General features: G+C 52.4%; 1 protein-coding gene across 3 annotated transcripts; it reads left to right on the forward strand.

Moving 5' to 3' along the window:
• The first annotated feature begins 1,420 nt into the window (after positions 1-1,420).
• Positions 1,421-20,219, forward strand: ARF3 (ADP ribosylation factor 3). Of its 3 annotated transcripts, none has more exons than XM_058673285.1 (5): positions 1,421-1,570; positions 17,827-18,070; positions 18,837-18,947; positions 19,119-19,243; positions 19,789-20,219. In XM_058673285.1, exons 2-5 carry the CDS (start codon positions 17,923-17,925, stop codon positions 19,948-19,950), a joined length of 546 nt encoding a protein of 181 aa, XP_058529268.1. In that variant the 5' UTR covers positions 1,421-1,570; positions 17,827-17,922; the 3' UTR covers positions 19,951-20,219. The 3 variants fall into 3 exon arrangements, with proteins under 3 accessions (XP_058529268.1, XP_058529269.1, XP_004599407.1); XM_058673286.1 differs by having other exon boundaries at positions 1,425-1,570; positions 17,905-18,070; XM_004599350.2 differs by lacking the exon at positions 1,421-1,570 and having other exon boundaries at positions 17,716-18,070.
• The last annotated feature ends 7,554 nt before the right edge of the window (positions 20,220-27,773 follow it).

The following is a 27,773-nucleotide window of genomic DNA, read 5'->3' on the forward strand; positions in this document are numbered from 1 at the left end:
CTGGTTTGAAAGTGGAGCAGCTGGGAGAGGACCAGGAGCCCAAAAGGGATGCCTTTGCCATGGGAGGTTAGCTTATTATTCTAACCCCTGGCCATGTTATTCTTGAAAGAAAATAGACTGGAATATGAATAGACTTGGAATCACATATACCAGGGACAGATAGGAGCAAGACACGATGAGATGTCTACGGACTCAAATTTTTTTAAAGATTTATTTATTTCTATTGGAAAGGCGGATATACAGAGAGGATGAGAGATAGAGAGATCTTCTGTCCAATGATTTACTCCCCAAGCGCCCACAATGGCTGGAGCTGAGCCAATCTGAAGCCAGGAACCAGGAGTTCTTCCGGGCCTCCCACCCGGATGTAGGGTCCCAAGGACTTGGGCCGTCCTCAATTGCTGTCCCAGGTCACAATCAGAGACCTGGATGGGAAGCAGGGCCGCCGGGATTAGAACCGGTGCCCATATGGGATCCCGGGCGTGCAAGGCAAGGACTTTAGCCACTAAGCTGTCGCACCAGGCCGGAACTCAATTTTTAAAGTTTATTTATTTGAATGGCAGGATGACGGGAGAGAGAGAGGTTCGTTCCCCAGGGCTGGGCCAGGCCAAAACCAGGAGTGAGGGATTCCATCTGGGTTTCCAGGAGTACCAGGAACCCAAGTACTGGGGCAGTCAGTCACCTGCTACCTCCCAGGCACATTAGCAAGAAACCGCACCTGGAAGCTGAGGTTCCCGGTGGAAGCTTAACCTTGTCTGAGCTCCTGTTCATCTCATTCTTGTTGGCGAAACATTCACATAAGAAAGTGACAACCTGGCTCAAACCTTCTGACTACTGAACATGAGAAGGAACTTACAGAATTTTGTTTTGTTCTCAGTATTACCAGCCCTCGGTTATAACAGCTGTGCTTATAGCAAGCCACCTCACAGAGGGAGTACGAGGGAAGGAGGCTTGACACCCCTCTGGGTCCCTTGCCTCAAGCCACACCTCAACCCTGCCTACAGACGGGTGCAAGGGCTGCCTTCCTGGGTTGGGGGGGCCAAATCCAGCTGTTTGCGCCTGCCTCGTCTATTCATCCCTCTTGCTCCTTTCCTCAGGCAAGGGACTCCCACTCAGACGTCATTAGCGACAACAAGGGGCTCCTGCGGAAAGTGGGAAGGCAGCCGGCTCAAAGCAAGGCGCCAAGGTGGTCTGGCGGGAACACTCCTGGCAAGCCGTGCTGGACGAGCGCTCCAGGCCTCGGTCCGAGCCCGGGGATCCTCGCCGCCCACTCCGCATCCTCGGCGCGGCCCCCGCCCTGACTCCAGCTCCGGCTGCTGCTGCTGCTGCAGCCGCTGCCATGGTGATGGCTCTCGCGAGAAGTGCCGCTCTCCGCCCCGCAGCTCTCGCGCGAGCGTGGAGGTGGGAAGTGTCCCGGGCAGGGGGTGGGGGCTCGCCGCACAGCGCCCGTCGCCGTCGCGGCTTCCGGTGCTAGGTGGAGGGAAGGCAGGAGGGAGCCGGGGAGCGGGCAGGGGCAGCCGGCGCGCCACGGTCGGCTTGGGGAGCGGGAGCCCGGCGGAGGCTGCGGGAACAGGTGAGGGGCTGCGGAGGGGAGCTGGCTTCCCCGAGGCTGGGGCTCGGGCGCGGTGGGCGCTGATGGAGCCCCTCGGGGCGCCGCCCGGCCCTGCCTGGCGTGGTGGGGTCCCGGCCCGGCCGCAGCGCCCACAGGGCTGGTGGGGCCGGCCCCTCGGCCGCCTCCGCAGCTGAAGGACGCGGAGTGGGGGTGGGGGGCGCACCGGGTTTGTCCTCCGCCTCGCACCAGGGGGCGACCTGGGCTGCAGCTCGGTCCTGGCGGCCTGCGGGCGGTGGGCTTGGGTGGGGAGACGAGCTGCGGGGGCGGCGAGGGCTGCTTTTTTTTTTTTTTTTGCTTCATCCGCGAAAGAGCTAGGGAATGCTGCTGCTGCTCCCTCGCCCTCCCCCACTTCAGCATTGGGAGCTGGGAGAAGAGCCTGGCGGGGGTGGGGGTGACACCGTCTCCTACCGCCCCCCCCAGCGTGTGTGCCTGGGGTCAGCCGGCGGGGTCCCCCCGAGGGCGCTGTTCCTGTTGGGAGTCCTTGCAATGGCAGGTTGTGAAGGGGGCAGCAGGTGGGGAGGGGGTGGAGAGGAAGGGGGAGGGGGACTTGCTCGGTAGGAGACAGGAGGTGGTGCTTTCCTCCCCCAGGCGGAGCGGGGGCGGTCTCCCAGGAGGAGAGAGCGTCTTGTCACAGGCCCCGAGTTGGTGTCTTCCAATCCGTTTGCTTTCTTTACCGCGTACCAGGATTCCCGGAACGGAAAATGGAGCCATTGCTTAATGCCAGGCGTTGGAAAGAAGGAAGGAAGGAAGGGGAGGTGGGGAGGTGTAGTTCCCCCTTAAAAAGGACCCCTTGGTTCTGAAAGTGGTGGCTTTGCTTGGGAAGGAGTTCCCCGGAGGCTCCAGCAGGCCAGGCCAGGAGGAGGGTTGTATTGGTCTTGCGGTAACCCGAGCCCTCAGTGTGGTCCTGTTAGACTGGGTCACCCCTGGGCCAGGCCATGAAACTTTTATTGGGAAGCGATCTACTGCGGGAGTCTGTTTGCCTGGGTCAGTGCAGCAGGGTGCAGTGTGGTGGGGCGGGTGATGCCGGGCTCTGCTGCCATTTTGTCTTGGGCCTGTTATTGGTGAGGAAGTTATTCCCCGTGTTCTGGATGGCCCGGGACGGTGAAGTGATGGTTGCACATTGGACCTGAGTGGGGACATCATGTCTGTAGAAGACTCCAAAAGCAGCTCATGAGCTGAGATGCAGCTGTGCAGAGAGTGAACCGCTGGCCCTGGATCCAGCTGGATCCTGGATCCCTTGGGCCACACCTGCATTGCACTCTGCCCTCCAGCGTGGATTTACTGCCTTGCATCTGGATGGCTTTTAGCCTTGCAGGAGTTGGCTTTCGTTTCCGCTCCTGTGGACCTATGCACACAGTAGGCCCTTGGGGAAGTTGGAGTGGATGGAACTCAGTCAGCTTTCTTTCCCTGTTTAATGACAGGGAAAGATGGGCCGTCGTTGCTACTGAAAAGGCCTGCAGATGGCTGAGCAAGGATCCAGTGTGTTGGCTTTCAGAACTGGGCGAGGTTAGTGTGTCCACCTCGTCCGTTAGGTGCAAAACTAACGTCGATGGTGGCAACTTCAGTCTCCAAAAGAGAAATAGTAGAACACAAGGTAATTATTTCTCTGAAATCCCAGATTTCCTGTTGTGTATGTGGGCAGAAGGTTTTCTCCACCAGCCTCAAGGCCTTCAGTGTTGGGGTTCTGGAGATGAAGGGGGAAGGACCCGTGTATGTGGTGCCTGGCACAGGATTAGCACCAGTGAATGGTAGCTGCTATGGGACTGAATGCAGAGCAGACAGCACACTGGCGAGAGTGGGCCTGAAGTTTACAGTATACAAAAGGTTGAACTGTACTGTGCTCATCTGCCCTAGTCTTCCACTAGAGTCCTAAGAGGAAATGGACTGAAAGGCCAGAGGGCGGGGTTTATTTGTTAGAAGGAGGAACTTCTCTAAAAGGTTTGTTAAAACTGAGGGAAATGATGGGAGCTGCTTCCCTTTGTATCCTCACAAGTGCGTGCCGAGAGGGTGGCGTTTGAACTGTGTCCCTGCACGGGGCTCTCCACCGTTTCAAGGCAGAGGGGTGTCATTAGGAGTGGGGCTTGGATTCAAATTCTACTGCTCGTTACTAGTTGCATGTTTTCTTGGTAAAATGACCTTTTCCGCTTCATTTTGCTCATCTGTCAAGAGTAGTAGGGCTGCTGTGAGAATTAAAGGAGATAATAATTGTAAAGCCTTTAGTGTTGTACAGAGCACATAGTAAGCCCCAAAGAGGTGTTAGCTGCTATTAATAATCTGCTGTCATAATAGCAATAAGATGTGAGCAGCCAGGGTTGCCTTGAGAGAGAGGAGGTTTACAAAAGAGCGGCTTGCCGCCTGAGGCGCCCGTGCAAAGGGGTGATTGTGCCCGTGACTTTGCGTGCCGGTCGGGGGGGGGGGGGCTGAAGAGCAGTGAGGTCCTTTCTTGGCCTCAGCCTCGCCGAGGCAGCTCCTGCTGCCTGAGTGGGAGGTGAAGCTGGAGCAAGGCAGGGGCCTGAACTAGCCGCTGGGGTGGAGGCTGAAGAGATGGAGCCCCTCAGCAGTCTGTGTTGATGTTAGGAAAGTCCATGTGCGCCGGAGGCGTCATTGGCCCTGCTGGGTGGGAGCATCTCGGGCAGCCTGGGAGATCGTGCCTCCCATTAACTTCATCACAGCAAGAGCTATCACAAATAGAAGTAGAGTGCTGAGAAATCATTTGAATTTTTTTAAAAAGATTTATTTATTTTTATTGGAAAGGCAGATGTACAGAGAGGAGGAGAGACAGAGAGAAAGATCTTCCATCCGCTGATTCACTCCCCAAGCGGCCACAATGGCCGGAGCTGCGCCGATCCGAAGCCAGGGGACCAGGAGCTTCTTCTTGAATCAGTGCTCATATAGGATGCCTGCGTTTCAGACAGTCTCTTAACCCACTATGTCATAACACTGGCCCCTAAAAAGGGTTTCTTTAATTTTTTTTTTATTTGTTTATTTGGAAGGCAGAGTTCCAGAGAGGAAGAGACAGATCTTTGGTCCACTGCCTCACTTCCCAAATGGCTACAAAGGCTGAGTCAAAGCCGGATCAAGGCCAGGAGCTTGGAACTGCATCCAGGTCTCATATGGGTGGCAAGGGTCCAGGTACTTGGGCCATCTTCTGCTGCCCTCCCAATTGCATTTGCAGGGAGCTGGATCAGAAATGGACAGCTGGGGGCCAGCATGGTGGCTTTCCCAGTGAAGGCGCTGCCTGTGATGCCTCCTGTGTGGGCAGCAGTTCATGTCCTGGCCATTCTACTTGTAGTTCAGCTCCCTGCTGATGGCCCAGGAAGGGCGGCAAAGATGGTCCAAGTGTTTGGGCCCCTGCCGCCTGGCCCAGTATCGGCTCTTGTGTCCATTTGGGGAATGAATCAGCAGACGAATGGTCTCTGGCTCTCCTCTCTAACTACCTTTTCCCCCTGTTATTTCCTCCTTCCTTCCTTTTTCTTTCTTTTTTTTTTCTTAAGATTTATTTATTTTAGCTCGAAAGGCAGAATTTACAGAGACAGGAGAAACAGAAAGATCTTCCATGTGCTGGTTCACTCCCCAAATACCCACAGTGGCTGGAGCTGAGCCAATCCGAAGCCAGGAGCCAGGAGTTTATTCCAGGTCTCCCATGTGGGTGTGGGGTCCCAAGGGCTTGAACCATCCACGGCTGCTTTCCCAGGCCACAGGCAGGGAGCGGGATGGGAAGTGGAGCAGCTGGGACAGGAACCAGTGCCCATATGGGACCCCCATGCTTGAAGGCAAGGATTTAGCCACCGAGCCATCACAGTGGGCCCAGAAGTCTTTTATCTTTTGGTTTATTCCCGAAATGGCCACAACTGTTGGGGCTGAGCTGATCCAAAGCCAGGAGCCAGAAGCTTCTTCCAGGTCTCCCACATAGGGCAGGGGCCCAAGGACTTGAGTCATCCTTCATTACCCTCCCGGGCCATAAGCAGGCAGCTGGATGGGAAAGTGGAGCAGCCAGAACTTGAACCAGCACCCGTATGGGATGCCAGTTTTTGCAGGTGGAGGATTAGGTTGTATACCTCCATGCTGGCTCTAATAACTCCACCTTTCAAAGGAAGGAAGGAAGGAATGAAAAAAATATATTTTTAAATAGAGCAGCTGGGAGTTGACCGGTGCTCACATGGGATGCTGCCGTTACAGACGGCCTAACCCACTATGCCAGTGGAATGTGTTCTACGACTGTATGAATGCTTTGTGTTCTAGTCTGAGAAGAACTGGCTGAGGTAAGAATGCTGCGTTAGAGCCTTGGCATAGGCTGCTGCAGAGGATCTGCCACACCATATGGACAGGAAAGAGAATGCTCAGGGTTTTAGGGATCTGCTGTTGGCATCCTCCTGGAGGAGGGAGAGATGGCTGTGACTGATGAGCGCTTACATGGGAATGCTGACCATGGCTTTTGTGGTTTTCTTTTAAATTCATTTTTATTGGAAAGGCAGATGTACAGAGAGGAGGAAAGACAGAGAGTAAGATCTTCCATCCGATGATTTGCTCCCCAAGCGCCCGCAGTGGCTGGAGCCTGAGCCAATCCAAAGCCAGGAGGCAGGAGCTTCTTCCGGGTCTCCCCCGCGGGTGCAGGGTCCCAAAGCTTTGGGCCGTCCTCGACTGCTTTCCCAGGCCACAAGCAGGGAGCTGGATGGGAAGTGGAGCTGCGAGGATTAGAACCGGTGCCCCTATGGGATCCCGGGCATGCAAGGCGAGGGCTTTAACCACTATGTTGTCACGCTGGGCCCGAGAGATCTCTTCTGTCCACTGGTCCATTCCTCAGATGGCTGCCACAATGAGGGCAGGGCCAGGCTGAAGGCAGGAAGCGGGCACTCAGCCTTGCCTCCCATGGGGATGGCAGGGGCCTGAGTGTTCAGGTCATCTTCTGCTGGCTTCCCAGGCGCAGTAGTGGAGAGTTGGAGCAGAACTGGAATATCTGGCCTTGGAGCCAGTGTTCCCAGGTGGGCTGCTGGTGTCACAAGCAGGAGCTGACCTGATTGGTGCCCTGCAGTGCCAACCCCCTAGAATGTGGTAGGACTCAAGCATGTCTAGGACAGGTTGCTGTGGTTCTGGGTACGGGGACAAAGGGTGGCTCCGCAGAGTTCCTGTTGCTAAAGGGCTCGCAAACTAGGGAGCTGCCTCCCAGCACACACAGAAGATGGGTGTGGTGGGACACGTGCAGCTGTTTGCAGCCCGGGAGGTCTGGGCTGCAGGTTGTAGCAGTGCTCATGGGATCCAGAGCTGCGGCTGACCTGCACTGCACTGAAGGCGTGTTGGGAAGGTTCCGCCCAGGAGAGCAGTGCAGACAAGCTTGTGAATTGATAATACCGTGGGAAATCTTCGCGTGGAAAGGTGTTTGAGGGATTTACTCCTGAGGTAGACCATCCCCTGTTCCTGTGTATCCTTAGGTTGTTGTAAACTGGTTAGCTTTTCTAAAATCATGGCTTCCTGTTTTTTTTTTTAATGTATTAAAAATATGTATTTATTTGAAAACCCTTACGTGATTCTTCCCTCTGAGACCCAGCTGGCACTGCTCCAGGCTTGCTGCGGTTCAGGTGAGTCGCTTTCATGATGCGCTGTTGGTGAATGCAGCTGCGGATAGGTTTTAGTGGATGCCAGAGATGAGCTGTACATTTCATATGCAGATGAGGTTAGAATTTCTCCTTAACTTCTGGCTATAATCTGGCTGCTGCTTTTGATGACGTAAGCACACCCAGCCCCTCAGAGCCACGAGCTTCCCACGGACAAATGTTGCTTTCATCAGATCCACACATAACGTCCTCGGGGTTGAAGTCCATTTTACACAGATAGCATGATGCATCCACTTTGTGTGACAGAGACAGACTTTCTGCTTAGACTTTTTCCAGAGGAAAGGTTTTAGTCCATGTTTTTCTCTGGAAGCTGGGGTCAGCCTCTGATCTGGGTGTTACACCCAGGCAGTCTGATGTGGAATGTGATATCTTAACTGCCAGGCCAGGCTCCTGCCTGTGCTTGCTACTTTGTTTTTGATGATTTATTTATTTATTTATTTATTTATTTTACTTGAAAGATTGAGCAACAGAAAGATGTCGTCCATCTGTTGGTTCACTTTCCAGATGACTTCAGTGGCTTGGGCTGGGCCAGGCCATTGGGTCATCTTTTCCTGCCCTCCCGGGCACATTGGCAGGAAGCTGGCTTAGAACTAGAGCAGCCTGAGCTCAACCCAGCCCAGCCCCTGCCTGTTACTTTAAATGTTGCTCTTCCCCTTCCTTTTTTTTTTTTTTAAGATTTATTCATTTTATTACAGTCAGATATACACAGAGGAGGAGAGACAGAGAGGAAGATCTTCCGTCCGATGTTTCACTCCCCAAGTGAGCCGCAACGGGCTGGTGCGCGTCGATCCGAAGCAGGGAACCTGGAACCTCTTCTGGGTCTCCCACGCGGGTGCAGTGTCCCAAAGCATTGGGCCATCCTCAACTGCTTTCCCAGGCCACAAGCAGGGAGCTGGATGGGAAGTGGAGCTGCCGGGATTAGAACCGGCGCCCATATGGGATCCCGGGGCGTTCAAGGCGAGGACTTTAGCCGCTAGGCCATGGCACCGGGCCCTCTTCCCCTTCCTTTTATCCTTTCTCTTATTGCACTGCGCACATTATCCGTAGATACGAAAGTTTTAAATTTCACTAAAAACTGAGATTGAAAAATAATTATTTTGGTGTAAAAATTTTGAAATTATTTTGAAATTATTGTATTTTGATAATCTTTACAGAGTTGATTAGGGCACAAAGGGTCAAGAGCTACAGGAAAGTGGCTAAGACCATTGTTTCCACTTTTAGTTTTTTTTTTTTTTTTTTTTTTCTGTATCTGGGGTAAGGGGAGAGATAAAGGGAGAAGTCCCACCCAGTCTCCCACCTATCCCGTGTCCCCGATGTGGGGCATGCTCCGAGGGTCCTGCTCAACTGGTTCTGATAGTTCAACAGTTCTGAATTGCTGCCAGTCCCGCCGTTCCGAGCACGATGAAATCTCTCCAGAATCCACTGGCTGACATTTTTGGAAAATTTTTGAAATTTATCAGTAGCTTTTTTTTTTTTATGTGTGTGTGTATAAGATTTGTTTTATTTATTTGAAAGGCAGAGCTAAGAGCGAAAGAGAGAAATCTTTCTTCTCCTGGCTTGCTCCACAGCAGGCTGCAACAGCCAGGAATACCGAGGTTGGAGCCAGGAACTTCTTGCGTATCTTCCACGTGGGTGCGGTGGCCCAGCGCTTGGGCCATCTTCCACATGGGTGCGGTGGCCCAGTTTTGGGCCATCTTCCACATGGGTGCGGTGGCCCAGTTTTGGGCCATCTTCCACGTGGGTGCGATGGCCCAGCGCTTGGGCCATCCTCTACGTTGGTGCGGTGGCCCAGTTTTGGGCCATCTTCCACATGGGTGCGGTGGCCCAGCGCTTGGGCCATCCTCTACGTTGGTGCGGTGGCCCAGTTTTGGGCCATCTTCCACGTGGGTGCGATGGCCCAGCGCTTGGGTCATCCTCTACGTTGGTGCGGTGGCCCAGTTTTGGGCCATCTTCCACGTGGGTGTCGTGGCCCAGCGCTTGGGCCATCTTCCACTTGGGGGCGGTGGCCCATTACCTGGGCCATCTTTGGTGCTCCCTCAGGCATATTAGCAGGGGACTGGATCGGAAGTGAAGCAGCTAGGACTTTGAACTGATGGCCATATGGGGTGCTGATGCTTTAGGTAGTGGCTTAACTGGTTGTGCCATGGCACCAGCCCCCATAATATGTATTTTCCAGAAACTTTTTAAATATCACAGGTATACGTGATTTCAAATCTGTTACTCAAAATGAAATGAGCTTTTTTTTTTTTTTTCCCTTAAAAACCTAGGATACTTGGGCCTGGTACAGGAGCCTAGTGGCTAACATACCAGGTTTCTATATGGGTGCCGGTTCATGTTCCAGCTGCCCTGCTTCCCATCCAGCTCCCTGCCTGTGGCATGGGAAAGCAGTGGAGAACGGCCCAAGCCTTGGGACCCCACACCCGCACGGGAGACTTGGAAGAAGCTCCTGGCTTTGGATTGGCTCAAGCTCCAGCCGTTGTGGCCACTTGGGGAGTGAATCAGTGGATGAAAGATCTTTCTCTGTCTCTCCTTCTTTCTGTAAATTTGCCTTTCCAATAAAAATAAATCAATCTTTTTTTTAAAAAAAAAAGCCAGGACTTTGTAGATGGATCCTGCGATTCTTTTCTTCCTCTTGCTCTTTTTATCTCTGAAAGATAGAGTTACCACAGAAGTAGGCGAGATAGAGACCTCTTTGTTCTCTGGTTCACTCCCCGGGTGGCTGGCCAGGGCTTGTCCAGGCCAAAGCTAGGAGCCCAGAGCCTCCTCCAGGTCTCCCACATGGCTGCAGGGGCACAGGCACTTGGGCCATCTGCTGCTGCTTTCCCAGGCACATGAGCAGGGGCTGGGGTTGTAAGTGGAGCAGCTGGGACTTAAAGCAACACCTGTATGAAATACCGGCACTGTAGACAGTGGCTCACTGTGCTGTGCCACGGCCCCAGCTCTGTGAATGCCGGTATCTCAAGTGGCAGCTTAGCCCATTGTACCACAATTCTGGACCCTGGGAAGTGTCTTTGGCTCCTTTACTTTCCTTTCTTTTTTTAAAAAACGTATTTATTTATTTATTTATTTATTTGTTTGTTTAAGATTTATTTTTATTGGAAAGGCGGATATACAGAGAGGAGGAGAGACAGAGAGGAAGATCTTCCATCCGATGATTCACTCCCCAAGTGAGCCGCAACGGGCCGATGCGCGCCGATCCGAAGCCGGGAACCTGGAACCTCCTGCAGGTCTCCCACACGGGAGCAGGAACCCAAGGCTTTGGGCCGTCCTCGACTGCTTTCCCAGGTCACAAGCAGGGAGCTGGATGGGAAGTGGAGCTTCCGGGATTAGAACCGGCGCCCATATGGGCGTTCAGAGCGAGGACTTTAGCCGCTAGGCCATGCCGCTGGGCCCCCCAAAAATTTATTTTTGATGTTGTTTACATAGTCATGAAGGATACATGCCCATGTGAACCACCAACCAGAGTGGGGAGAGTTGAATATTAGGGGGAAGTGGATGAGACCATTGTTTCCAATTTTCTTTTAACTCCTCCTGTATCTGGGGGAAGAGGGAAGAGAAGCACCCAGCATCCTAACTGCATCGGTACCCCGGAGATGAGGAGTGGCCACCCAGTGTCATTCCAGGGTCCCCAGTGTGGCGCATGCTCTGAGGGTCCTGCTCAGATTTTTTTTTTAAGATTTTTTTTTTATTATTGCAAAGTCAGATACACAGAGGAGGAAAGACGGGAATATCTTCTGTCCCATGGATTTACTCCCCAAGTGATTGCAACGGCTGGAGCTGCGCCAATCCGAAGCCAGGAGACAGGAACTTCCTGCAGGTCTCCCACATGGGTACAGGGTCCCAAGGCTTTGGGCTGTGCTTGACTGCTTTCCCAGGCCACAAGCAGGGAGCTGGATGGGAAGTGGAGCTGCGGGGATTAGAACCAGTGTCCATATGGGATCCCGGCGCATTCAGACCGAGGACTTTAGCCGCTAGGCCACCGCACCGGGCCCTCAGATGTTTTCAGTAGTTCTGAAATGATCTTGTCGCTCCCAGGATGTGGAAATCCTTCCAAGGTCCGTTGGCTGACAGCCCACTCTAGAGTCTGCATTCACCCAGATATTTGCTGCCAACGCTTGGCTGGGTTAGTTGTCTAATTTATTCTGCCCTCCATCCTTAACATAAGTTTTAAAGATTTATTTATTCATTTATTTGAAAAGCAGAGCAGGGCTTAGTGCCTAAATACTCGCCTTGCATGTCCTGGAGCCCATGTGGGGTCGGGTGCATGTGCGGCCGCTCTGCTTCCCATCCAGCTCCCTGCTTATGGCCTTAGAGGACGGCCCAAAGCCGTGGGACCTGCATGGAGCGCCCTGCTCCTGGTTTCAGATCAGCTCACCTCCAGCCATTGCAACCACTTGGGGAGTGAACCAGCAGATGGAAGATCTTTCTCTTACTCTCTGTAAAAATTTGCATTTCCAATAAAAAATAAATGTTAAGGGGAAAATTTTAAAAAGGCAGAGCAATAGAAAGGCAGATAAACAAATACACACAGATCTTCCATCTCTTGTTACTCCCCAGTAGTCAGGGCGAGGCCAGGAACCAGGAGTTGCATTCTGCTCTCCGTGTGGGTGGCAGGAGCCCAGCTGCTTGGACCATCCTCCACTGCCTGTCACATATGTGAGCACTGAGCTGGAGAGGAACGATGGGGTAGCCTGGACTCAGACCGGCAGTCTGACAAGGGACACGGGCTCCCTGAGTGGTGGCTTAACGCACTGTGCCACAACATGTTGCCTTCACCTTTGTAATGTATTCCTGAAGCTGCTGCCAGGATGACCTGGAGAATCACTTCCATGAGCATGTCTTTTCACGTGACTCAGCAAGGATTTTCTAGCCCCCCTCCAGCACCAGGACTTGTCACTTCACTGCCCGTGCTGTGACCGAGTAAGCCACCACCCCACTGCACTTGGCTTTGCCTAGTAAAAAGTGTTGTTTGTAACTCCGGTTGTCAAGCCTTTGTTTAGGATAGTCTTCCTTTTATTAAAAAAAAAAAAAGTTCATTTCCCTTGAAAAGGAGTCTCCAGGGCCCGGCGGCGTGGCCTAGCGGCTAAAGTCCTCGCCTTGAACGCCCCGGGATCCCATATGGGCGCCGGTTCTAATCCCGGCAGCTCCACTTCCCATCCAGCTCCCTGCTTGTGACCTGGGAAAGCAGTCAAGGACGGCCCAAAGCCTTGGGACCCTGCACCCGCGTGGGAGACCCGGAAGAGGTTCCAGGTTCCCTGCTTCGGATCGGCACACACCGGCCCGTTGCAGCTCACTTGGGGAGTGAAACATCGGACGGAAGATCTTCCTCTCTGTCTCTCCTCCTCTCTGTATATCCGGCTTTCGAATAATAATAAAATCTTTAAAAAAAAAAAAAAAGAAAGAAAAGGAGTCTCCGGCCACTGTGACACCCTGGCATGCTCACAGCAGCCAAATGTGGGTCAGACCAGAGCCAGGAGCTGGGCACTCTGCTCTGGGTCTCCCCTGGGGCTGGCAGGACTCAGCCGTCACCTGCTACGCCCCGGGCTGCATGTGACTAGGAAGCTCGCTGCAGGAGCCGGGCACCCTGAGCAGCTGCCTGACTGCCGTGCCACACACTCGGCCCTGCTGCCTGCTGTCCCGTGACTGGCTGCTCCTTGGGGTAGCTCACGCCTGGGAATTGCCATTCACTTTTCCATTGTTAACTGTGCCAGCTTCCTGTGCCCATAGTACCTTGTACTTACCCTGCTCTTGTCCTCACCCTAGTTTATCATCTTTTGTTTACTATTCTTTCCTCCCCGATTAGACTGAGTTTCGTAAATGGAGAAACTTTCCGAAGGCAAGAAGTGGCTTCGCTAAGCACGCATTGCAGATGTTACACTAGGGTTCCCCAGAAGACGACAGTGCGCCAGGAGCATCAGAGTGCTAATCTAGGAGTGCTGGTGTTTGGATTTCAGTGTGTTCAGCCAACACTTCTGCAGTTTATAGATGCCACAGCCAGCTGCGCCAAAGAAACAGAATGCAGGCATACACTACTGTAGTTTTTGCAAATTTGTTTAGCTGTGCTAAAAATAGCATCTCCACAGAGCTGTCTTCATTTGTAAGTTATCTTTAAAGGAGGACACTGCATCCGCCTGCAGCAGGAGCTTTGGGAAGACTCTGATCTTCTTTCCTAGGGAGCTGGAGGAGGAAGAGCTGGGTGCCGGGACAGTCTCTGGAATCAGGTGGGGAGAGTGACTCACAGCACGGCCAGGTGTGTTCCTGTGGCACACAGGGTTGTGGGGAAGAGCAGTCGCAGCAGCAGCCTGTTCCTGCTGAGGTGGGGGAGTGATGAGCTTGATTGGGTTCCTGCAGGGTCCCTCACAGAATGTACGAGATCACAGTTTTGAAGCTCATGTTGGTCTTAGCCTTGATAACACATTTCTGACCATAAAATGGAGGGTTGTGATATCAACCTGTGTGTGAGAAGGGCTTTTACTGTATTTCGCTTCTTATCTGGAGCCAGTCCCCTTCAGTGTAGCTGCTGTTCCTGGTGCCGAGCACTCCCAGGAACCCTGGCGATCTGCCTTTCACCACAGGAGCACCATCTGTGGTAGGAGCTCAACCTAGGCTGTATGGCACATGGCGGGGAAAAATCCCCAAGTACAGCGTGGTTAGCCAACCTGCTTCCTGTAGCTTTTCATATGAACACATTATTGGTGAGCGTGAATGTTGGCTGTGTAGCCAGGTCTTGTGTTCATAAAGCTGAAGGCTGCTCTTGGCTTGAAGTTGGGGGACAGCACGCTGCTGTCATGAAGGGCCAGAGAGTGGGTTCCCCCACGCAGTGCTCCTCCAAGTCAAGCTCCCAGTCGCTTGAAGTTAGAGTGCTCGTGAACTTCAGGACAACTAGTAGATTCCAGAGTTTATGCTCTTTCTCCATTGCATATTAAGTGGTGGGAGAAAATTCTGTTAATTTTAGTCTTCTGGTCCTTCTGTGGTGTTTCCACACCAGTCCTGTGATCAGGTGTGCATAGAAACGGCTGCGATCAGCAGGATATCCAGGTGACCCTCTGTGCGTTACATAGGCATACCAGGCGTTGCTGGGAAAAAGAAATGGGTTGAGGATATCCTTAACATACAGTTTAAATCAGTCAGTGGTGGTGGTGGTGGTGAAGGGGGGCAACACGATGGCTCAGTGGCCAAATCTTCATCTTGCAAGTGCTGGGATCCCAGGGATTTTAGCCATATAGGTGCTGGTTCATGTCCTAGCTGTCCCACTTCCCATCCAGCTCCCTGCTTGTGGCCTGGGAAAGTGGTCGAGGATGGCCCAAAGGCTTGGGACCCTGCACCCGCATGGGAGACCCAGAAGAAGCATCTGGCTCCTGGCTTCGGATTGGCTCAGCTCCAGGTGTTGTGGTTGGAAAATCCGTCTCTCCTTCCCTCCATAAATTTGACCTGCCTTTCCTATTAAAAGAAAATCTTAAAGACAAAATTAGCCAGTGTGCCTGATTTAACTCTTTGGCATCAAGGATGAGAACTTGGGTCTTGCCAGTAGGGAATATGCATGGGAAAGATCCTTAAGGTAGTGGGTACCACCTGTGTACTTCAGAGTGTTTGGGGGCCTTGGTGCAACATGCTAGGAAATAGAAACAGGTGTCACACTGGGGTCAAATTCTTATTTTATTTTATTTTTTTTTTGAAAATCATTTACTGAAAGGAGAGACAGAGAGGGAAAGAGCTTCCATTCCCCGGTTCACTCCCCAAATGGCTGAAGCTGAGCCAGTCTGAGGACAGGAGCCACGAGCCTCTTCTGGGTCTCTCACACAGGTGTAGGGTCCCAAGGCTTTGGACCATCCTCCATTGCTTTAGCAAGCAGCTTAGAACATAAATTAGCACCCATATGGGATGCTGGTGCTTGCAGACAGATGACTAGCCAGTTGAGCCATTGTGCCATCCCCCAACTTTTGTCTTTAAAAAAAAAAAAAAATATATATATATATATATATATATATAAAATTCAAAAGGCAGGAAAGAGGTAGGGAAGGAGAGAGATCTTAGAGATCTTCCATTTGGTTGTTCACTTCTCAGATGGTCACTACAGCAAGGGCTGGGCCATTAGCAGCTGAATGGGAAGTGGAGCAGCCAGGATTCGAACCAGCATTCTGATGTGGGATGCTGGTGTCACAAGTGATAGCTTAAACTACTGTCACTGTGCTGCCCCAGGGGTCAGCTTTTGAATGAAGACTTCAGCATTACGGCTTGTAAAAAATATCATCTAGAGCTGAAGACAGGCCGCCTGAATGGGAGGCAGGATAAAGACAAGGACGACTTGGGGGGAGATTGATGTTTCTGGGTGATGGTAGCAGAAGCAGAAGCAGAAATCTACAGCGAATTGCCGAGGCTGGTGAGCTCTGGTCTTATTAGCTGCACAGGTGTCCCATAAAGCCTCTGGAATCTTTGGGCATCTGCCAACCTGGGTGGGTAGTGGCAGGAAGGGCAGCGAGGATGGATGGTGGGCGACTTGACTGAGGTTGAGCCAGGCCCTCTCCCTAGGGTGTGAGCCCTGTGGGTCAGGGCCAGGGCTCCTCTGGGGAACCTGCGGGGAGCGCCACGCCTGACTCATCAGGAGATGTCCAGGAGGCCTTTGAAGATGAAACACACCATAAGCATTCCTTGTTTCTGTTTGTTGGAGGAACTAGTACTTTGGTCTCTCGAGGCTGTTGATCTGGCTTCTTTGCACTGGTCTGGAATTTGCTACAAACTGAGTAGGGGAAAAAAAAAAAAAAGAAAGAAAACAAACCAGAATAAAAGCCTGAAGAAGTTTGTGAAAAAATAACCTCCACCCATCCCTCTTCGACATTCTTGGGTTTGGGTGCACACTGTTGTGACCTGTTCTTCCGCACTGGGTTTCGGGGGTGTCTGTCTCGTTCCCAGACTCTAGAGAATGCCGGCAGCTGACACGTGCCTCCTGCAGGCACAGAGGATTGGGAAGCCTATTGCGTTATTGCTTCAAAAATGCATTTCAGGTGGCTGTCTTGGGCCATGAAAAAGGGAGGGAAGAAGAGAGAGTGGATGAATGTGTGACTCTCCTTGGAGGTGATGCTTGGGCTGTGCACGCAGCCACGCTGCCCATCACAGTGGTTCTTCCTGTTCCCCTGCTTCCTTTCAGCATGCCTGCTCCAATCCAGGCACTCAGTGTGAACGAGCTGGCCGTTAGTTCAGTTACTCAGCTGCTGTGTGCAAGGTGGTGATCTAGTTACTGGGGACCCAGCTACATAGTGAGCAGTCAAATAATACAAGAAACAATATATGATGTGCCAGATGGTGAGAAAGTGGTTTGAGGGGGAAAAGTATGGTGGGGGGAGAGTATGTCTGACATAGGTCCTAACGTCTCCGTTGAGAGATGATGTTGAAACACTGGAACAGATACCTAAGGGAGGGAAGGTGGAGTCTGTGAGTTTTCTAGGAGAGGACCGCTCTAGGCAGAGGGAAAAGAACAAAAGCCTCTCTCTTTTTTTTTTTAACTGGAAAAGCCGATTTTAGACAGCAGAGACAGAAAAATCTTTCATCCCCTTGCTCGCTCCCCAAATGACCACAGAACGACTGGAGCTGCGCTGATCCGAAGCCAGGAGCTTCTTCTGGGTCTCCCACGCAGGTACAGGGTTCCAGGGACTTGGGCCATCCTCCACTGATTTTCTAGGCCATTAGCAGGGAGCTGGATGGGAAGTAGAGCAGCTGGGACATGAACTGGTGTCCAGATGGAATGCCAGTGCTTGAAGGTGGAGGATGAGTCTGTTGAGCCACAGTGCCATACTAGGAGGTGTGACGGAAGATACATGTGAGGTCTTGTAAGCGGTGGTCATGGGCTGAGAACAGAGGAACCACATGACCTGGTTTGGTTCTAAGATCTCTCTGGCAAATAGGCTGTGGGGATTAGATGACTCCCTCCTTGTAGGTGACCCTGTGGAGCAGCTGTCCTGAGTGGGCCATAGGGAGCCCAGCATTTCCCTGGCTGAGGACAGAAAGGCAGCCTCTCCCTCTGTCGCCTCCCACCTCTCCTTGTAGCGTGACATGAACAGGTGCAGTTTCAGCAGCTGGCATTTCATATAGTGTAAAGGATCGGCGTCTCTTAGGAATGCTCCTTGCTTATTTCTTCCTCTGTTTTGGTGTGGAAGGAAGGTAGCATTGCAGAATTATGGGACGAGGAGAAGCAGTCTGTTGATGAGAGCAGAGTGTAAACCTGGAGAACCTGGCAAGCTGGAACGTTGTCGGGAATCACAGAGCCGCTGCTCATCCCGCTGACTCCTCGCCCGCCCTTTCTGCAAGCTGTGCAGGAAGGAGGAGGAGAAGGGGCAGGAAGGGTCTCCGAGTGCCTTAGAGTGCAGTATAGAGTGTCAGGACTGTAGGCACTTCAGAAACCCTGTGGTTCAACCCCCTCAGTTCCCAGACGCAGATAGGGAAACGTGAAGCAGCTTGTACGAGTGTTTGCTGTTCTGTGCTCCCAAAGCTCAGGTCCCTTGGGACTTCTAGATGTCATGCATGTATCCAGGCGTGACTTTGGCAAATTCCATGGACAAGAAGTCCTTAACAAACAAATGGTGGTAATACGTTTGCATTTCCTTTACCCAGGATCAAGTCCTCCATACCAGGGACCAGTCCAAGACCAGACTACCGTTGTTCCGCTACCTTGGGCCCCATTGTCCTCAGAAAGCAGCTGCTGCCGTCATGGGCAATATCTTTGGAAACCTTCTGAAGAGCCTGATTGGAAAGAAGGAGATGCGCATCCTGATGGTGGGCCTGGATGCTGCAGGGAAGACGACCATCCTGTACAAGCTGAAGCTGGGCGAGATCGTCACCACCATCCCTACCATTGGTAAGGATAGAGCTTGGAAGTGAGCTTCCCGGCCAGCCTCGGGGTAGGACAAGGGGCTGTATCTAGACTCCTTATCTGGCAAGTTCATGCAGTGTGCAGGGGTTCGGAGCAAGATGATTGTTTAATTTACTGGCAGGTGCTGGGGCGGCTGTTTGCCCACCTTCTCTGGCCCTCCCGGTTGTGGGAACTTCCCCAGCCCGGTGCTCAGTCGTCGCCCTCAGGCACAGGAGTTGATTGTTCTCTGTTGTTTGGAAAGCAGGTGAAGGGCTTTAATGTTTGTGTGAGAGGCTTGGAGTCGCCTCAGGGTGGATCTGTGGCAGCTGATCCCAGTTACAACCTGCCTACTATGGGAGGGAGACATTTACTTTAGCTGAGGCTGTTGGTCAGCTGTTTCTGAATGTGGGCCTCCAGGGTTATAATCCACTTCTCTTTCTTCACTGCCCCTCAGGCCCTACCTAGCTGAGATAGGCTCTGGTGGCCAGATGCAGGAGTGGAGCTGAGTCATTCCTTTGTAGGAGGGAGAGCCAGCGACTGAGCCAATAAGTGCGGAAGATGCGTCCATGTTAACTCAGTCACTCTGAACTTCCTGACTGTACTTCCTCATCTTCTCATACCTCTTCCTTTGTTTTCTCCTTGGCCTTTGGTCTCCCAGCTCAGGGGGGACCAGGCCTAGCCTTCCACTCTTGGTGTCATAGCCAAAGCCGAGGGACTAGAACCAAAGCCTTTGAAGCACTGTTTGCACACAGTGATGCTTGTTTTCCTGCAGGGTTCAACGTGGAAACCGTGGAATACAAGAACATCAGCTTCACAGTGTGGGATGTGGGTGGCCAAGACAAGATTCGGCCTCTCTGGAGACACTACTTCCAGAACACCCAAGGTCTGGCAGATGAGTTGCTTGGGACTGGTCTGGGTGGTGTGGGTCTGAGCAGTGAGTGTGGCTGGCCACCTGGGTGCTGAGCCACAAGCACCTGCCCTGCCGCAGCTCCTAGGGTGGGGAAGGGACGGGCACAACCTCAGTGTCTGTGTGGCCTGTGCTCTGCTTCCCTAGGCTTGATATTTGTGGTCGACAGCAATGACCGGGAGCGAGTAAACGAGGCCCGGGAAGAACTGATGAGGATGCTGGCAGAGGACGAACTCCGGGATGCTGTGCTCCTTGTCTTTGCAAACAAACAGGTGAGCCTTCTCTCCTGTCCCCCGAATGTGGGGCGAGGCAGTCTGGCTTTGGAGAGGATGGGGCCTTAGGGCACATCATGTGGGAAACCCTTTGGCTCTGCTGTCTGCTTTGGAAGTGAGGGAAGTGTGAGTAGTCAGTTTCCTTGTGCTCCTGTTCTAACTCCCTACCCAGCCTTAGTTAGCAGTGCTTTTCCTCTCAGAGACTGGTGTGGTTATCTACATCCCTAACCTCAAGTCTCTCCCCAGTGTTCCTCTTGTCCACCGCTGGCCCTTCCTCCTGCTGTCACAGATTGGATTCTTTGGCTGTGAATCACTTTATACCAACCCCTTGTTTGGTTTCCAGCTCATCAGTGGAGTGATTATTCAGTGCCTTGGGTCTGGTCTGGGGTTCCAAGGATGGCTAGGTCCAGAACTGCTCCCTGGACTCTTCTGGGTTTCTCCTAATGCAGGAGAAGGTGCCAGCACGCCTCTCTCTGGTGGATGGCTGCCCTGAAGGCTCAGGAGGATGCTGAGGTTCCCTTTGGTGTGTTTCCCTTGTGCCGCAGGATCTGCCTAATGCTATGAATGCTGCTGAGATCACGGACAAGCTGGGCCTCCATTCCCTGCGTCACCGCAACTGGTACATTCAGGCCACCTGTGCCACCAGCGGAGATGGGCTGTACGAAGGCCTGGACTGGCTGGCCAATCAGCTCAAAAACAAGAAGTGAGAGCCAGCAGCCCTGTCCCAGCTACCCTGTCGACCCCCCAACACACCTGCTGCCTCCCTGCCCCGGCCTTGCTCCTTCCTTCCCATTGCAAATGTGGCCAGGGCCCTGGGCATCATGTCCGCATGCCCAGGGAAAGCCTTGCCTCCCCTGCCCCCTCTCCTCGCCTCCATTGCCCTGTCCACTGACATGACCAGTCCCCAATTGCTGTCCTGATGATGAAGCATTCCAATTTACTGGATTTAAAACAAAACAAGGTTGTTATGGTTTCATGGGGTGGCCCCCTGTCTCTCTCCCCTCTGGGCTCAGGGAGGTAGGGTGGAGCATTCTTTCCGTTTTCTTCGTTTGGCACTGGTTGCTGTGCCCTTGGCATCTGAGTCTCTCCCTGTCCCCATGAGCCCCTCCCCTACTCCCTGTCTTCCTTTCCCTCATCACCCTCTCCCTGCTGTACATGGGAATCGCACGGGCCTCTGTGTGTGCGTGCATGTGTGCACCTGTATATACGTGTATAGAGAGATATATATGTGGGAGTGGGAAAGAAGGGGCACCTGGAGTGGACACTGCCCGCTGCAGCCTGCTGTCTGCCCTGCTGTGCGGGTGAGGTCAAAGGAAGAAGGTTGGTAGGCTTTAGTCAGATTGCGCTGCCCCAGCCTGGGACTGACCCCTCTCCTTTCCTGCAGGTAAGTCTTCCTGGGTAGGGCAGATGCTAGGTTCTTTGCCACCATCTTCCTTGCAGCTTGTCCTCACCCCCTTGTCAGGGGGTGTGTGGGGTGACGTTTGTCTCTGCATGGCTGCTGGTGGGAAGGAGAGAAGACCAGAGTGTCCCATGGGTGCTCTGCCACCATTCTCAGAAGAGGAACTTGAAGACAGGTGGAGTAGGGCGGCTTCAGGTGTCCCATCTCCATTCTCTGGCCAGTAGGAGAGGGCGAGGCCAGGGTCAGCCCCCTTCCCGTCTCCCAGTGTCCTCCTGAGCAGCCCTGCTTGTCTTGAGGGTTGAGGGGGTTCTGCTGGTCTCATGAGGGCCAACTGGGTGGTCCTGTGAGAGCTGTGGAGTAGGATTGACGCAGTAAACCTCAGTGTTAAGCCTTCGTCCCCCAGCTCTCTTCCGAGTCCAGGAAGTATTAAAGCATAAGGATTGTCTGTTGTTGCCAAGCCCTAGGTCCGTAACTTATCCCGTCCATTCAGCAGCTGTCACGACAGTCCTTCTTATACACTTCCTGTAAGTGGGTCTAGGGCTTGGAGTACAGGAGATAGGACCTAGCCGTGGTTGTTGGTGCCGGAGGGATGTAGCCATCTTCAGTCGGAGCCTGAGCCTCCTCCCGCTGTTACCTGGTTGTGCACAAGCTGCTGCTACCACATCTCTGTCCACAGGGGGCGCCCTTCCTGGAGGGCCTGACTCCCGGGCCATTTCTATGACACTGTGGCTGCTGTGTGGGCTCCTGTGTGTGCTGGCTGCGCCCTGAGCTCTAAAACAGCTGCCCATAACCTTTTTGCTAAGGTTGGGGGCCGGAGCCCCGCCACCCTTCAAAGGGACTCCTTCTCCGAAGGATTGTCTCACATCCGACTTTGGGGACCGGCTTCCTGCCACCTTTTCTACAGCAAGCAAATCAGTACCCACAACCTCAGCCCAGACTAAACTGTGGGAGAGTGTCCGGGAGTGCCTCCCTCAGTGCCAGTGACTCTGCAGTGTTGCCCAAGACGCAGCAGGTCTGTGCAGTTATCTTGTCTAGGCGTGTGTGTGTGTGTATGTGTGGTGTGGTGTGGTGTGTGGGATACGGGGGTTTATTTCAGAATGCATTCACTCCTCTGACCACACAAATGCTTGGCACTGTGCTTTTTCATTGCCGTTTCCTCGGGTTTTTTTTGACTCCTGCCCCTGTGCCTCTCCTCCTCCGAGAGCCTTTCTTTGCCTTGTCAGTGCATTCGCTGCTGTTGCCTGTTTGTCCTCCTGGGTTTTTTTTCCTTCTCCTATTTATGATTACCCTCTCGGTGTTTTTATAGTTGGTGAGGACTTCAACTCCTCCCACTCTCTCAGCCCCTCTCTAATTAGATGCCAGTCCCAAGTAGGTTTTCCTCATTTTAGGCCCCTCCACCTTTGTTGGGGGGGGGGTGCCAGGGACCAGTGTAGGGCAGGGGCGTTAGGAAGCTGCCCTGGAGTTTGCCTTGCTACTTGCCAGCAGGAGGCAGTAATGACTTTGAGGTACTGTCCTTGGCTGCCTGGCCCTTGGCAGGGTGGCCGTTTGACTAGACAGCTCTTTCTGGGGTTGGGTTTCGTTCATTTCTGCCCGCTGCCTCTCGCGCTCTGCTGCTGGGTTCAGTTTCATGCTTTCCCTCATTCCAGCTTTCTTCTTCCTCGGGGACTCCCCTTCCCACTCACTTGACCAAGTTTGTGGTGTTACAGTGGTAACTGCAGTTCTGAACTGGCTTTTCTCTTTTTTCTTCCTCTGGAATGTAGACTGTATATGTTGAATTACTCACCCATCTATCCTTGCTCAAAACATGGGATGATGCGATGACTGTGACCCTGGTTGGAAATTAAACTTGTTTTATTCCGTTTGGACCAGACCTTCCTCCTTGATGGGCAGCAGCTGTGGGCTGGTGAGGGCAGTTCATTTGTGGGCCCTCTCTCCAGAGTCTCCTGGTCGCAGCAGAGGGGTAACGGGCGTGCTTGCTTGGTGGGGAAGATTATAGGGGAGCCCTTCTTACCTCTTTTTGTCATACGCCAGAGGGGGTGTGAGTGAACTGGATGCTAGAGGAAGATGGCCTGCGACTTGACCTCTCTAGTTCTGAAGGGTTTAACGTTTCCACTTTGAACACAGTCCCTTACCCGTAGTGTCGGTCCCATCCCTGATCTAACTCTGGGTTCTGACCGTGAGTGAGCATGAAGGCAAAATGGGCAGTGAAAAGAAATCGATGCTGCTGGTACCCGAGGCCCTGCCTCACCTGTCTCCGGTGTGTGACTTTTTATCGTTGACCTGCCTGGCCTCACCCAGAGATCGCACAGATGTCTTGGGTCACGTGTTGCCGCCTCACTCCCACCCTGCTCTGCCTCCTCCGCTGTGCCAGGCACAGAAAGAGAGGGTGCTGCCTGGTTAAGCTGGGCAGCCCTTCTCCACTGTTTCTTTTTTAAATGTATTTTTTAAAAATTTTTATTTGAAAGACAGATTTACAGCAAGGAGATAAAGATCTTCCGTCTGCTGGTTCACTCCCCAAAAGGCTGCAATGGCCAGAACTGAGCTGATCCAAAGCCAGGAGCTTCTTCTGGGTTTCTTACATGGCGTGGGGTCCTAAGGACTGGGGCTATTTGCTCCTGCTTTCCCAGGCCACAAACAGGGAGCTGGACTAGAAGTGGAGCAGCCAGGACACAAATCAGCATCCATATGGGATGCCAGAGCTGCAAGACGAGGGATCAGCCTGTTGAGTCACTGCACATCTCGCCTCCCCCCTTACTGTCTCGAGCTTGGAGAACAGAGGTCTTCCCAACCTGCTTTTGTAGGGTGGAGATAGGATTTAGCCACATACATTTGAGAGCCCCCATGCACCAGGGCAAAGTGTGTGATTTTTATTCAGTGACCTCCGTGCTGAGCCTTTGCCAATTTTCTTTCTTTACCTCTCCTTTTATTAATAAGCCATCATCCTCTTTTAATAAAGAAGGGCACAGAACGGCCCAGTGCAGTGGCTCAATGACTAAGTCCTTGCCTTGTATACGCTAGCATCCCATGTGGCTGCCAATTCCTGTCCCGTCTGCTCCACTTCCCACCCAACTCCCTGCTTGTGGCCTGGGAAAGCAATAGAGGACGGCCCAAAGCCTTGGGAGCTTCTTCAGATATGTTATGCTCAACTACCCAAGGCAGAAATCTCTTTGTCATGTCTGTAGCTCCTAGTGTTGCCCACTTACCTGAACAGATGGCGCTTTCCTCCTCCTGGGTTTCTCTGAAGTCCTGCTTAGTGACAGCTGCTGCTAAGTGCTTTGTCTGTATAATAAATAGATGTTTGGCACCATGGTTAAGACCCCACTTGGGTTCAAGTCTCAACCTCACTTGTAGTTTCAGCTTCCTGCTGATGCAAACCCTGGGAGGCAGTGAGGCAGTGGCTTAGATACTTGGGTCGCTGCTAAGCTGTGTGGGTGACCGGGCTTGAATTCCCAGCTCTTTGCTTAGACCTGGCCTAGTTGTGGCTGTTGGGCATTATGGACGTCAACCCAGAGGAGGTGAGAGCTCTATATTCATCTGTTCTGTCTCTCTGCTTTTCAAACAAATGAAAATAAATTAGTTTTTTAAAAGATTTATTTATTTTTATTAGATAGTCAGATGTACAGAGAGGAGGAGAGACAGAGAGGAAGATCTTCCATCCGATGATTCACTCCCCAAGTGAGCCGCAACAGGCCGGTGCTGTGCCGATCCGAAGCCGGGAACCAGGAACTCCCTCCGGGTCTCCCACACAGGTGCCGGGTCCCAAAGCTTTGGGCTGTCCTCAACTGCCTTCCCAGGCCACAAGAAGGGAGCTGGATGGGAAGTGGAGCTGCCGGGATTAGAACCGGCGTCCATATGGGATCCCGGGGCATTCAAGGCGAGGACTTTAGCCACTAGGCCACTGTGCCGGGCCCAAATAAATTAATTTTTAAAGATACAAACCTGGGTCCGGCACAGTGGCCTAGCGGCTAAAGTCCTCGCCTTGAATGCCCCGGGATCCCATATGGACGCCGGTTCTAATCCCGGCAGCTGCACTTCCCATCCAGCTCCCTGCTTGTGGCCTGGGAAGGCAGTCAAGGACGGCCCAAAGCCTTGGAACCCTGCATCCATGTGGGATACCCGGAGGAAGTACCTGGCTGCTGGCTTCGGATCGGCACAGCACCGGCCGTCATGGTCACTTGGGGAGTGAATCATTGGGCGGAAGATCTTCCTCTCTGTCTCTCCTCCTCTCTGTATATCTGAATTTGTAATAAAATAAGTAAATCTTTAAAAAAAAAAATGAAGATGGAAAGCTTCTAGAACCAAAGTCACTCATAGATAGTCTATGATAATGCTAATGCTGTTTAGGATACCCGTGTCTGGTGTTGGAATACTGCTGTCCCGTCCTCGGCCCTGGCTCTCACTGCCTGCTGATGCACACCCTGGGAGGCAGTGGATGATGGCCCAAGTGTTTGAGTCTCTGCTACGTGCAAGGGGAGACCCAGATGGAGTTCCCAGCCTCCTGGCTTTGGCCTGGCCCAGACCCAGCTCTTGCTGTTAGCAAAGTCAACATCCTTGATTTTCTTCCATGGTCCTTCTTGGTGTTTTCTTTTATCCACTTCCCTTCCCTTCCTTCTCTCCTTCCTCTTCCTCTTTCTGTCCTCTCCCCTCCCCTCCCCCCTCCTGCTTGCTTTTTCTTTTCTACTCTTTTTTTCCCTCTTTCTCTCCCCTGCCCTCCCCCTTTTTTTTCAAATTTATTATCTACTTGAGAGGCAGAGCAATAGAGAGGGAGACACAGGCATCTTTCCTGTACTGGTTCCTCTGGCGAACAGGCTAGCATTTGGGAGCTCTTATACCTCTCAAAAATGTGTAACAAAATAATTTTTAAAAAATTTATTTATTTTGGGGCCCTGTGGCATGGCATGGCGGCTTAAGTCCTCGCCTTGAATGCCCCGGGATCCCATATGGGCGCCGGTTCTAATCCCGGCAGCTCCACTTCCCATCCAGCTCCGTGCTTGTGGCCTGGGAAAGCAGTCAAGGACGGCCCAATGCATTGGGACCGTGCACCCATGTGGGAGACCTGGAAGAGGTTCCAGGTTCCAGGCTTCGGATCGGCGTGCACCGGCCCGTTGCGGCTCACTTGGGGAGTGAAACATCGGACGGAAGATCTTCCTCTCTGTCTCTTCTCCTCTGTATATCTGACTTTGCAATGAAAATAAATAAATCTTTAAAAAAAATAATAAAAATTTATTTTGATTGAAATGCAAGTTTACAGAGAGAACAGACAGATCTTCTATTTGCTGGTTCACTCCCTGAGTGACCACAATAGCCACAGCTGAGCTGATCCAAAGCCAGGAGTCTCTTCCTCCAGGTCTCCCACATGGGTGCAGGGTCCCAAGGCTTTGGGCCGTCCTTGACTGCTTTCCCAGGCCACAAGCAGGGAGCTGGATGGGAAGTGGAGCAGCCAGGACACGGACCATTGTCCATATGGGATGTTGGCATATGCAAGGCGAGGACTTTAGCCATTAGGCTATGGCACCAGTAACAAAACAGTTTTAACAACACGATCATGATAATCATTATACCTGAGAGCTAACCAGCAGGTCTTTGGGTCCTTGAACACCTGGGAAAAGGTTAACATTCCCTTATGTCCTTCCAGATTCCGATTAAGATGTGGAGAAGTAAAAGGGAGCCCTCTTGTGGCGGTTGCTTAAATCTTTCAGTTGCTTTTAGGGAGCCTGGGATAAAGTGTAGGGATAAACCCGTGGCAGCAGCAGCCGCATCTTCCAAAGTGAACCTAGAAAAAGCCCCTGTGAGGGTTTAGAGTGGCTCAGGTGAGACAGAGGGCCAGTACTTCCTTCATGTATACGTTGCTGAGTTTCCTGGAGTTGAGGAATAAGGTCTGAGGGCCCTGGGAATTCCCAGTGCAAGTGCCTCGATTGCTTCGGGCAGAAAGATGACAACTACTCATTAATGTTTTTAGACCTGGGCTAAAGATGTCTCAAACCACTGTGCTCAGGGAGGCACCTAAGGTTCCAATTCTGGGAAGCTCTGGAAATGCCTAGGATTCCAGTTGGAGAATGACAGTACAGTGGGTATCCTGTGCTGTACTGCTGCTTAATGCGGGCGCTCCTAAGACCAAGAGCAACCACTTTCCCCACTGTGAACAGGGTGGAGGTGGGGGACCAGAGCCCAGCCCTTTTCTAAGTAGCCAGTAGCAGGAGGTGGCTATTGGGCCAGTTGCTGGCCAGTGTTTCCTTTCCTGGTCACTGGTGTGGGTTAGCGTGACACTTACTGAGGCTTAGGGAAGAGGAACTGGAAGCTGTCACTGGGGCAGAGAGCAGACTGATCGAGGGCAGTGGTTGGAGGTTTGGAAGAAGCTGGGACGGGGCCTTTCACCACCACGGGGCTAGGAGGTGAGCATCCGTATGTGTCCTTTGGGCCATGAGCTGCCGAAGGGCTCCAGCTGAGGATCTCATCTCAATTCTGGGCTGGAGTTGAGAAGGCAAGCATGCCCAGAGTGGCTGCCTGCGCACCAACCTTGCTCCCACTGCCCTGCCTTACGGGGTAGGCATGTGGAGAGCTCTCTGGCAGTCTACAATAGGAGGTTTTGGAAAGGTTTGTCTGCCCGACAGCCCTCTCACGCCCACCTCCCGCTGCCCATCCCATATGTGATTAAGAATCATCCCAGACCTCAATTGAATGTAAGGACTTTAGAAGGTGGAGGGTTGGGGACTGGTGTTGTAGCATGGTGAGTTAAGCCACCATTTGCAATGCCAGCGTTCCGGATCAAGACTTGGCCATTCTGTTTCCCATCCAGTTCCCTGCTGATACAGCTGGGAGGTAGCAGAGGATGAGTCAAGAAAGTGGGCCCTGCTACCCATATGAAAGACCAGGATGGATTTCCTGGCTCCTGGCTATGGTCTGACCCAGACCTGACTATTGAGGCCATTTAGGGAGTGAACCAGAAGTTGGAAGATCACTCACTCACTCTGTCTTTCCCTCTCTGCCACTGAGCCTTTCAAATAAATACATCTTTAGAAGAAAAAAAGTTTGTCAGGTTAATTTTGGAGTTGTGAACCATAAGTATTTTTTCAAACTTTTTTTTTTTTTTTTTTTTTTTTTTTGTAAAAAGATTTATTTGGAGCCAGCACA

This window comes from Ochotona princeps, chromosome 15 (genome assembly GCF_030435755.1).
Source record: "Ochotona princeps isolate mOchPri1 chromosome 15, mOchPri1.hap1, whole genome shotgun sequence".
Taxonomy (NCBI): Eukaryota; Metazoa; Chordata; class Mammalia; order Lagomorpha; family Ochotonidae; genus Ochotona; species Ochotona princeps.